General features: G+C 44.6%; 1 protein-coding gene across 1 annotated transcript in view; it reads left to right on the top strand.

Annotated features, from left to right (window-relative positions):
* Positions 1 to 12,519, top strand: part of SLC6A11 (solute carrier family 6 member 11) — a 116,559-nt gene that overhangs the window by 87,183 nt on the left and 16,857 nt on the right. The window contains exon 8 of the mRNA XM_047780844.1: positions 5,603 to 5,727. Coding sequence (XP_047636800.1) covers positions 5,603 to 5,727 — 125 coding nt within the window. The remainder of the gene's footprint in view (positions 1 to 5,602; positions 5,728 to 12,519) is intronic.

Raw genomic sequence — 12,519 nt, forward strand, 5'->3', positions numbered from 1 at the left:
CTTCTGCCTTTTGTTCAGGAAAATCCTTCCTGCTGCTTCTCACTTGGTTGTGGGGACCTCTCAAGTCCCATCTGGAGTGGCCAGTGCCCACTTTCTTGACAGCCCCCTCCCTCCCTGGCTTCCTGCGGCTGGCTGTGCCTATTGAGAGGAGGCTCATGGAGAGGTGAGCCTCAGACTGTCTGACCCTGGCTGCCTGGTCCCACACCTGCAGCCTGGGCTCCACCTTGAGGCTAAGACCCACAGAGGCCCAAGGACTTGCACACGGTCACCCAGCAATGCCTGGCAAAAGTGAACTTTGCACCCTGGTCTCTAACTCTAGGCCAATGGCCTGGTTGCTGAGGTCCCTGCACCCCTGAATCAGCGCCTGGTCACAGTAGGTGACTATGCAGGGATGGCTGGACTGGACAGCGCAGCTCTTACACAGAGATCCAGAATTCCTTACTCAGGTACAGTCTCAGGGAAGAATGGCAGGGAAGCCATCCCCAAACACAAATTAATTGAAAACGGCAGGGTTTTTCAGCAAATAACTCTGAGATAGGTAAGTACTGGGGGGAAAATAAGAGAGATCCTCATATCTTGTCCCACATATGCCCCTTAATAAGTGTCAGATTGATTCAAGAGTTAAATATTTTTAAAAAGAAAACTACCCTAAAAGGAGTGAAATATTGTTTTCATAGTGAAAAAGATATAGAAAACATCAGGATAATTAAATCAGGAAGGAATAAAGTGACAGATTGGTTCCCATAAAAATCTAGAACTTCTAAAATTTCTGGAAAGACACAGAAAACTATTAAAAAGAGCCACCTCTGAAGAGAGGGCCTGGGAAGTCAGAGATGAATAGACAGGTTTTTTCCACCTACACCTTCCTATACAGTTAAAATGTTTTGTTTTGTCTTCTCTTTGCTTTTGGTTATGTATGGCTTTTATAATTTTTTTAAAAAATCATGCATTAGTACAAATATTATCCACATAGCCTCTGTATTACATCTCCAAACAAAACATTGTGAAAAAAATTGGAGTTTCCCTGTGGCTCAGTGGGTTAAGGATCCAGTGTAGGAGTTCCCTAGTGGCTCAGCGGAAACGAGTCCAACTAGGAACCATGAGGTTGCAGGTTCAATCCCTGGCCTCTCTCAGTGGGTTAAGGATCCAGTGCAGTCACTGTAGTGGCTCAGGTCGCTGCTGTGGCACAGGTTTGATCTCATGGCCAAAAAACCAAATTGTGAAAATCACCTACAAAATTGAAGGGCATACTAACAACATATAAGATGATACCCAAAGGGTTTGTATCCTAATATGTAAAGAATACAGGTAGAACCTTGTGAAAAACACAAGAAGAACAAGAGAAAAATCAGCAATATGCTCTTAAAATGAGTTCATTTGCCCCAACTAGCAAATGAGCTGCAGTCTAAAAACAAACTCTGTTTGGTGGGGGCAAGGGTACAGTGCGAAGGGCCATGTCATACTCTGCTGGTGGGATGGGAACATGGATGAAATGGCCACATCACTTGGCAGTTGTGTGACTCCCATGAGACTTCATTTCGGAGAACTTCTGTTAGTGAAGTCCCTCCCATGTCATCCCCATCTTCAAGGTAGGGAAACTGAGGCTCGTGGATGTCGACCCCTGGCTGGATGTGGTGGAGCCGGACTCCAGCTCCAGTCTTCTCATCCCCATGCCAGGCCCTGCTGCATCCTCTCTGAGAGCTAGCTCTGTGATGGGTTTACCACCCCATTCATTAGGACAGCCATGTGCTCTGTGTGCCAGTGTGAGATGCCTGGATTGCTGCCCAATAGACATAGCTCCTGTCTATGGAGAGTGCAACCTGGGGAAACTGAGACAGTGAAAGCAGGCAGGTCCAGCATGCTGGAGGGAAGGGCACCGGGGAAACCAGTGCCCCATCAGGCAGTGAGCTTTGCTGTCCCCTGGGCAGAGAGGTCACTGGGTATGTCTGGACAGAGTGATGATGGAGCGGTAGGGGGTCAGACCAGGTTGTTCAGAAGATCCTTTTGTCTTTCATGCATTCATAGGAAGGGGGCTTCGGGCATGAAAGGTAGAGCTCTGTCAGCCACGATACAAAATAGAACCATAGACAAGAAGAGAAAGGCAGAAGTTCCCGCTATGGCACAGTGGGATCAGTGGTATCTTGGGAGCACTGGGTTACATTTTGATCCCTGGCCTGGAACAGTTGGTTAAGGATCTGGCATTGCCACAGTGGTAATGCCACTGGCTAGGATCTGATCCTTGGCCCTGGAACTCCATATGCTCCAGGGTGGCCAAAAAAGAAAAAAAGAAAAAAAGAGAGAGAGAAAGTCTGGGGAAGCAGCAGACAGATGTCTGGCCCAGGTTGAACATGACCCCTTTGGCATGTAGGGGACGGATGCTGTCCTCATACAGCTCTTGGCCTCAGCAGCCATCGTCCAGCCGCAGCAGCTCTCTGTGCTGGGCATTACACAAATCCCTAGTTCACTACTGTACATTACCTCCAGCCAGGCCATCAGCTCCAAGGGGACATGCTCTGGGTCCTAGGAGAGCAGTGGCTAACACATAAGGAAGCGAGGAAGGGACTCCACCGTCATACAGATGAGGAAACTGTGGCCTGGGGGAGGGGGCAATCACTTGCTCCTGTTCACATTGCCAGAGATGGAACGTGGCTTTGAGCCTGGTTCCTGCACCCCTGTTCCTCACTCGCATGGTCATTTCTTTCCCAACTGCTGCAGTCAACAAGGATTTCGCCAAGACTGCCTTGTCATCAGGGACAACTTTCTTCCCCCCCCCCAAGTGCATGAGTGAAATATGCTGACCGCCCCAGATCCCTCTGCTTTCCCACCCCACAGGCAGGGTTTTTTTCCCGTCACGTCAACAGACGGAAGCAAATCCCCTAGGTGACATTGCACAATCTGAAGGCTCCTTTTATTTCCGCTTCCAAATTGTTCCGCAAGCAGATCTTCCCATCTCAGAGGGAGTAAATTAATACCCTCTCTTCTGACAGCATAATAGCTTCTGGAGGTCTTCAAAGCTCAGCTCAGTTCCTGCCAACTTCAAAGCACTTGTTACATAGCTTTTCACCTAGAAGGTGTCCTGTGGGGAAGGAATTAGAGGGATGGGGCTGGAACCAACCAGGCGGCGAAAATCCTCACTTTAGAGCACCAGGCGCTAAGCTCCCTCTGCTTGGAGGTGAGGTGCTCTGAGGATTGGGGTAAGGGCACAGGGCCCGAAGGGACTTCAGGTCTGCTCAGAGGCTCTGCCCCTGTGGTGTCAGGAAGTCGCTCTGGGGAAAGATGGGGACCTTGCAATAAGGGATATTTGTTTTCATAGACACACAAGGATAATTTTCCAAAAGGAAGAATTTGGAAATCTGAATTCTTAGGGAGCATTGTTTCTCTGTAGCTTCTAGAAAAAGCATAGGCTTTGGCGTCCGAGAACTGGATTCATATCCCTGCTTCACCAGCAGGTGACAGACAGCTTGCGTATATGACTCCCCTCTCTGGGCCTCAGGATTCAGTGACAGTGTTCAACACTATGGGTCCAAAAGACACAGGATAATTCTAGGATGGAGAGGCTATGAAGAAAACACCTTCCTTCTTTACTGTGCCACCTTGTTTTGCACTGTTGGATAAGTAGGGGCAGGAAAGAGGCAGGTGAGGCAGCTTTCTCCCAACAATAGGAGTAATTTTGCCCTCTTGGGCTGAGCTGAATTTCCCTTGGGAGGAGATCAGGCTTGCAGCCCAGCCTGTGTCCACAGTGTCTGAAGGGACCTGTATGTCAGTCACTCACTGCCACAAGCATGCTGTGTAACAAGCAGCCACAGAACTCAGTGGCTTACCACAAGCATTTGCTTTTATTGCTCACAAGTCTGCTGGTTGGTTGGTTTTCTTCAGGCTGTGGGTTGGGCAGGTTTGGAGCCAGGGTCCAGGCCAGGCTCAAGCCCACTCCATGTGTACATTCTGGCTGCAGGGACAGCAGCTCCCCAGGGAATTCCTTCTCATGGCAGATCACAGAAGGGATAAAGAACAAGCCCAGTTACACATGCACATGTCAAGCCTCTGTTTGTGTCGTATCTACTAATATCTCATTGGCCAAAGCAATGGAACAGGAAATATACTCCATCCCAAGGAAAAAGGTATGGGAGTAACTATTTGTTGAAAAATGACTTAATCAATCACAAGGCCCAAGAGACCCTGTTGTCCAAGCCACCTTGTCTACAGTGCAAAGATCAGACCCTAGAGCAGATACTGCAGGGACAGTTGGAACCCAAGGCTCCTGACCCCTGGACTCAGGCTCCTTCCACTCTGCCCTTGATTCCTCGGGTCAATGCAAGGCAACTGGAGGTCAGAGTCAACAATAGTAGTGTCGCCTCTGGCTGTATTACACAGTGTGATGTCCAGAGAAGAGATGAGAGTCCGCCTCGTTCTTGAGTTTTGTACTCAGTCTCAGATATGACATTTGAAGAGGGGCTGAACAAGTTGGAGTCAATTTCAGATCACACGCAGAATGAGGAGCATTAGGAATGGAATTGGGAAGTTTTATTGAGCAAACTAAAAACTCAAGGGGACATAGCACCGCCGTCTTCAGCTCTCCAGGCTGCTTGGGGGATTAGAACTGGGACTTACCAGAGAAGGTGGATACTGGTCAAACACAGCCAGAGCCTTCTAGGAAGCAGAGCACCTCAGAGTGAGGTGGCTGGTACTGCTTGTCAGGTGGGAGCAGAGGCCAGCTGGCATCCACTGCAGGGATGCTGTAGGTTGCTCATGCATCAGGTGGGAGGTTGGACAGACCACCCCAAGCTCCTCCTCTAAAGTGGAGCATTACAGGGACTGTGAGCCTGACATCTCCTCCCATCACACACTCTACAACGGCTGGGATCCTGAGCCACTGATTCCCTGACCCAGCTTTGTGGGGATGGACAGCCCGAGGTTGAAGTGGCCAGGTTGTGAGGGTTCCATCTTCCTCATCTTGGCAAACCCTGGTTGTTCGTAGTCTGATTCCTCCTGGGTCACAGCTGAATGCTGGCACTTCTTTGCTAGTGAGCCCTTCCCAAGAGCAGAGGACAGTCACTGCTTGGGTAAAGCCCTCCATGAGGGGTCTGGCCTGGAAGGGGCTGCCCCTCGCAGCAGCAGAGCAGAGGCTTGCAGCAAGGTCTGAGATGCTGCCCTAGTGAAGAGGGAGACTGGGAAGGGTGTCTCTCCCAAAGCTGCTCCACTGACCAAAAAGCAGCCCTTCCTCTCCAAGGCTTATGTCCTTGCTTTGAGCTCCCAGAAAATCACACATCTCTTGCTTCCCTTGGTTTTCTCCTACCAGGAATTTGCAGGAACATTGATTTGTTTCCAGGTCTTTCCTCACTGCTTGTGCATTTTCCTACTTGCCAGCCTCCCTTTCTTCCCATCCCCTATCCATGCTTCTGGTCCATGACTTACTCCATCTCCTAGAAACACAGGAAGAGCTGTGTGATCAGGGGCTAGCCTCCTCCCCTCTGTGAGACACAGGGATTCCCCAAACACTGGGACTGCCCTGGCCCACAGGACAGCTGTGGTGCTCAGACAGAACATTCCTGCACGGCACAGGTTCTGCCTGCTCTGACCCGTGCCCTCGTGCTGCCCCCCACAGGGACTGCATCATGCTCTGTTGCCTGAACAGCGGCACCAGCTTCGTGGCCGGGTTTGCCATCTTCTCGGTCCTGGGCTTCATGGCGTACGAGCAGGGGGTGCCCATTGCCGAGGTGGCAGAGTCAGGTAAGTTTGCTAAAGTGGAGATGCGACCCTTCTCCCAGCCCACTCTTCTCCTGGGCTCAGGTCTCAGGAGTGGAGGGGGCCCCCTGCCCATCCACACACCAGGTTCCTGGAGGGGAACCATCAGCCCTGAGCACCATCACCACTCACTACCTGACGGCACTGTCTCCACTACTATCCTTTCTGTCCTGTTCCATGCCTGCAGAGTGATTTTTTTTTTTCAGAGTGCAAACCAGGACATGTCCCTCCCTGATCAACAGCCTGTTTTGGCTTCCTATAGTACTGACCTCTCAGCACAGCCCCTGGGCGGCCTCCTGCACTGCCCAGCTCCTCTGGCCTCCCCACCAACTGCGTCTCCTGTGTGTGCACTCAGCCTCATCACACTGTGATCTGCTTCCACTTCTGCAGCATTGCTCATACCCCCTTTCCACCTCCAGGGCTTTAGCTCTGCTGTTCCCTCTGCTTGGAGAGCCTATTTCCCTTGTTCTAGATACAGAATCATGGTCCTGGTAACACTTAAGTGTAAAATGACATGTGTTTCTATCAAACACACCACAGGTAAGGTTATTGCTGCCAAGGCGATTGTACGAAATAGTGAATAACTCTTTCCTTGATGTACATGGTGTTTGAATTCTGGAAGATTCATTGTGTATTAAAAAGTATAGGGAGTTCTAGTTGTGGCTCAGTGGTAATGAACCCAACTAGTATCTATGAGGATATGGGTTCAATCCCTGGCCTCGCTCAGTGGGTTAAATATCTAGTGTTGCCATGAGCTCTGGTGTTGCTTGCAGTGCAGAGATGACATGGATCCACATTGCTGTGCCTGTGGCATAGGCTGGCGGCTGTAGCTCTGATTTGACCCCTAGCCTAGGAACTTCCAAATGCAAAAAGAGTTTGTGTTTACATGACAGAGCTAGACTCTAACATCCAACACATCTGAATAGGTTTTTCACCTACAGGAATGTCTGGTGGGACAGTTAGGAGCATGCTGGGGGCCCAGCCTCCCTGGCCTCCATCTATTCAATGCCGATCATGCCCCCCTTTCATTGTGATACCAGCCACCCCTGGAGCTACATTGCCTCTCTGAGAACTCTAGTCTGGGGTTTTGCCTGATGTGCACAGATAAAAAGGCCCCCCTCTGAGCCCCCATGCTGGGCAGGGTGGTGGGTGTGGACATCGGAGCCAGAAGCTGGTCGCCAAGCTCTGCTTCATGACTACTCAGGGTGGTCCTTCCTCTGGATGATGGCTGTCAGAAACGGTCCCTGCTGAAGTAGGGGCCAGAGCTGGGCCAGAGGATATCAGTATGATCAAAGCCGTCAATCATCAAGTATCTGCTATGGGCAGGAATGTCTCATGTGATCTTCAGCTCAGCTCTCCAAGGTGGTACTTGTACTACCCCCAGTTTACAGATGAGGAAGCTGAGGCTCAGAGAGATACGGCCACTCACCCAAGATCTTGCAGACTGGAAGGAACAGAGCTGTATTTAATCCATTCTATGCTCTGACCACTCCGTCCTACTGCCCCCTGTGGGCAGGCACCTGGCACCTCACAAAACATCCCTGCTCCTTCCTCAAATTAAACCCTGGGGCAGCTTTGTGAAGAAGGAACATTACCTTCTCTGTGGGAGCCTTGCCCTCCCTGAGAACCTGCTTCCTCCTCTGCAAAAAATACAAACTAATTCCCACCTCAGATGTTGAGTGAGCTAGGATATCCACAGCCCTATTGTTAGTCCTTTTATCATTATTTCCATTTTACAGATGAAGCTCAGAGAGGAGTTGCAGCTAGGAAGGAAAACAGCCAACTGAATTTTTTAACTTTTTTTCTTATTTCAGATTGAAAGCATATTCACTGTAGAAAAATGTGCAAATATTGACCAAGTAAAACTCTCCAAACTAAATCTGGCAACACTTTGGTGTTTTCCTGCCAGGACTGTCCAGGCATATATAGCTGTATTTGTGTTGATGGAACCTGGGCCATATTATCCTTGGTATTCTGTAGGTTGCATTTTCCCTTCACAATAAAGCATAAGCGCTTTCTGCCTCAGTAAACAGAGATCTCAATCATGAGTTTTACTGGCTGTGTGGTATTGCACAAAATAGATGTTCCATAATTGATTTACTCACTGGTCAGGTCCTGGGGTGATTGTTCATACACAACATCAAATGCTCACAGCCCCTCTATAAAGCAGGCTTTATTGAAGCCTCCATTCATGGCTATGCAGAATGTGCCCTGCAGAACTCCAGGGGGCGCCATTCACATAGATAGCAGCCCTGGGCTTTATACTGCCCAGTACAGATGAGGATCCTGTAGCTCACAGCAGGAAGTGGTTCCACATAGCCCAGGGGAACAGCCTGGCTCTGACCTCTTCTGCTTCACCATCCTGTGTCACTCCTGGTGCCAAGCAGGTAGAAGCCTGCTGTATGTTAAGGGTGTGAATCAGAGCAAGATCTCCTTTAGGAGTTCCTGCTCTTTGGAGAAATTGCAAGGGGCAAGTGAATCTAGCCCCCTCACCCTGTTCAGCAAGACCTTATAGGGACATTTCTAAGTTTAAATACCTAATTAAGAAGAAAGGTTTAAAGGAAAAAAATTAAGTTTTTATCTGAAGAAGGTGAAAAAAAAGGAGAACAAATTAAACCCAAAGTAGAAGCAAAGAAATATTCAAGGTAAGACATACAAACAATAGAGAAAAGTTTCAAAGCCAAAACTTGGTATAAGAACAGATAGCAAAATGTGTAACACCTTGGCAAGACTAATCAAGGGGGAAAAATTAGAGAAAACACAAAGAATGAAAGAAGAGATGTGACTGCAGATCCTACAGACATTAAAAATGAGAATAGGAAATATTATGAACAACTTCAAGGTAATATACTTGCTAATGTGAATTAAATGGACTAATTCCTAAAAATACATGATTTTCTTAAACTGACTCAAGAAGAAATAGAAAAACTAAATGGATCTTTATTTTTTTTAAAGAAATTTGAATCATTGTCAAAATTCTTTCTATCAAGAAAACTCCAGGCCCTGATGGGTTCACTAGTGAATTCTACCCAAGATTTAAGAAAGAAATAATATTGATCTTACACAAACTCTTTTAAATATTAGACAAAGTAAGACTTCTGAGTAAGGGCAATGACAGCTGATAGCTATTTATATCCCAATTTTTTCCCCAAACAATAAGAAAAAAACAAGAAGGGAAAAGTCAATTCAACACAAAACCATAACTTCTATATAACTTGAAGACAGAAAATATTGGAGTTCCCATTGTGTCTCAATGCTAACAAATCTGGCTAGTATCCATGAGGACATGGTTTGATCCCTGGCCTCGCTCAGTGGGTTGAGTATCCAGTGCTGCCACAAGCTGCAGTGTAGGTTGTAGATGTGGCTCGGATCCCTCATTGCTGTGGCTGTGGGGTAGGCCTGCAGCTGCATCCCTGATTCAGCCTCTAGCCCAGGAACTTCCATTTGCTGTGGGTATGGCCCTAAAAAAAGAAGACAGAAAATACCAAAGCTGCAGCAGAAGCTCTTGAAGGGATCTAAGACTGATTTGAAACAATCACAAGAAAGATTAAATCTACTCTAAATCTGAAAATACTGGAAGGGATCCAGACAGATCCCTTAGCCTGGACTACAGAGAAGGGACTCAAAGGAGGTGTGTTTTCACAGGGCAGGAACCATTTAAAGAAGAGGCACCAGTTAAAGGAGGTACCATTTGAAACACAAAGCTGCTAGGGGAGAAAAAAAGGCAAAAAGGAAAGCAAAAGCACCCTTCTGCAATGAGGTGATGAAGGAGACCAAGAAAAGGAGATAAAATGTAAAGCCCTGCAAGGCAACAGACAACCATAGAGTCAGAGTGCAGAAGAGGTGGTCACCCTTCCTCCAAAACAAAAGACTGCTAAAGTGTCCGGACTTGCTATTCTGGCAGAAGAGGATGCCGTTACACCGGGGCTGTTATAAAATACCCAAGAACATTAACAAGAGAAAAGTGGAGTCCATACAGAACTATTACAGAAAATAAGGAGTAGAAACTCCTCATATATCTAACCACACTGCCCCTCTGAAAACCAACCAAACCAATCAACACTCCAAACAAAATTAAACATACTCAAACAAGTCTCTGAAGATGTGGGGGGGAAAAAACCCTTTGAACTAGTAACTTTAACAAATGGGCGAAGGGAAGAACAGGAATAAATGAAAAGAGTTGACTGAAATCAGGAGGGAAAATGAGAAAAAAAGAAAAGACAGTATTATCTCAGAAATGAAGAATAAATTGCAGAGTGTCACATGGAGAATAGTCTCAATAAGGGGCATTTTAAAAAGGAAGGAAAGCCACCAAGTGAATGAATATGATATGAAGAAGTGGAAATGATCCCTACCAAACAGTAGAAATGGAAGACTGGTAAAGAAGAAAAATATTCATATTTCAGAGTCCCTGAAAAGAAAAATAAAACAATGGAACAAAGGTAAATAATATTTAAAACCATAATCAAAGAAAACTTTTTAGCAACAGAAAAGAACCAAATGTATACATTGAAAGAACTTCTTGGGCACTAGGGAATATTAACCCAGAATGATCAACTCCAAGACATTCCAGTAAAGTTACCAGTTTTCAAAGATAAAGAAAATCCTTAATCCAGACAAAAAAAAAGATCACACGAACATATGCACAAAATAACACAGCAATAATCTTTATGAAGCAAAAACTGGAGATGCAAGGAGACCTAGATAGAAATAAACTAACCATAAGAGAAAACTCCACTAAACTCATGAATCAATAAAAGTGAAAGAATGAAAATAAATGAATTATACCCCATGTAGAAAAATAAAAACAACAAAGTGAATTTAAAGAAAGCACAAGGGAGGATAGAATAAAGATAAAAGCAGAAAGTAATGAAGTAAAGAATAGAGAAAGAGTAGACTTAGGGTTTTTTTTTTAAATAATAAAATTCTAGTTTTTTTTTTAATAAAAATAGGCAAATCACCAAAGGATCAAGAAAAAAGAAAGGGAGAACATACAAATAGCAAAATAGGAAATGACAAAGGGGAAATAAACATTGAAGCAGAAGACATTTTTTAAAATCATGAGATTATTTTATAATCCTCTTTGCATACAAATTTGAAAACCTAGATGAAATGAATATTTTCCTAGGGAACTAAAGATTGCTAAAATTGACCTGATTTGATTTAGAAAGCTTAAACAGGCCAAGTTTCATAAAAGAAATAGACATAGTTATTAAGGAATTACCCACAAAAAATGCCAGGCCCAGATGATCTCTCAGAGAAATTCTACCAAACCTTCAAGAGCAGATAGTCCCAGTGCTCTAATAACTATTTCTGAGCATTGAAAGGGGGATAAAATTCCCTAACTCATTATATGAAACATAATATCTAAACCAAATAGACAATGCAAAGAAAGAAAACTACGGATTAATATCACTCATGGATATTGATGAATCAATACTAAATAAAATATTAGCAAACTCAAATCCAAAATGTTAGAATCCAAAATCACATTAAGAAGGTAATAGCCTATGTCCAAGAAAGATTTGTTCCAGGAATGACGTAAGGGTGATTTAATGCTTAAGAAAGCCATAAATATCACCATGTTAATAACCTAAATGAAATACATCATAAAATTATCTCTATGGATGCCGGAAGTCTTTGAAAAAATTCAACATCCATGCACTGTGAAAAATAATCAAGTAAATGGAATTGAAGTGTATTTTTAAAAATAAGTGTGTATGTATCAAAGTTCAAAAACCAAGTATCTACAGTATCCTACCCATCATGTAAGAAAAAAGGAGATAAGAAAATAAGTCTGCTTATTTGTGCCAAAGAAATATAGAAAGGAGAAACTAGAAAATAAAGAAAATGTTTACCTATGAGGGTGGGTGGAAAAGGGATAGAAAAGAGGAGGAATTAAGAAATAAGGATGAGAAAGAAGCACCCTTCCTCTGAGTATATATCTTTATTAACTCTGATTCTTAGAGCCACAATCATGTTTCACATACCACCCAAAATAAATAGTTCTTTATATGGGTGGAACCAAAATGGAATACAAATAGTAACTAATGAACTTAACTGTATTGCAAATGAATAATGCAAACACATTGAAGAGAATAGGGAAGAAAAGAACTAACATAAGTGAATTTTAGGAAGCTGTGTGTTGACCGGACACTGTAGGGCCAAAAATGAAAATTAATGTACTCTTGTTAGTACAGGGAAATGGGTTAGCAATTCTGTAACAATTGTATATGTATGTTAGGATTAAACAAGTCCATGTAGATAACTAAAGGCAGATTTTTTACTGTCTGAAAAAGAAGTTAGAAATAAGGAACGCTAAGCTAAGAATGAACTGGAATTAGAATTGGAGGTGTTAGTGTGGACTCATGATTTTAATATATATGCTAGTAGGCATAGAAACATTTTTATGTCTGTTTGTGTCGGTAAATATATGTAGACATGTTTCCTAGCTCTGTGTGCTGAGAGGGCCTCTGAGCAATGATACTCCAGTGGCCGTGAGCATATCCAGTGGCTAGATCTTGGTTTCTAAACACCATTTTCTAATGTAATGAATATAAGCTCCTTGGAGAAGCAGTTGATTTGAATGCTGCAGCAGGACTAGATGAAGCTGGGACATTTTGTGGTGCCCCCAAAGTAAGAAAGTGCTCAAAAAAAAGGATGGAAGTATATCAAAAGGACACAGAAATCAACCTGAAGAAGTTCCCAGTGGCCAAACCTGGGGCAATTTGAACAGCAAAATAAATAATGGTAATATTGGATTATGACCCCTAAAAT

This window comes from Phacochoerus africanus, chromosome 1 (genome assembly GCF_016906955.1).
Source record: "Phacochoerus africanus isolate WHEZ1 chromosome 1, ROS_Pafr_v1, whole genome shotgun sequence".
Classification (NCBI taxonomy): domain Eukaryota; kingdom Metazoa; phylum Chordata; class Mammalia; order Artiodactyla; family Suidae; genus Phacochoerus; species Phacochoerus africanus.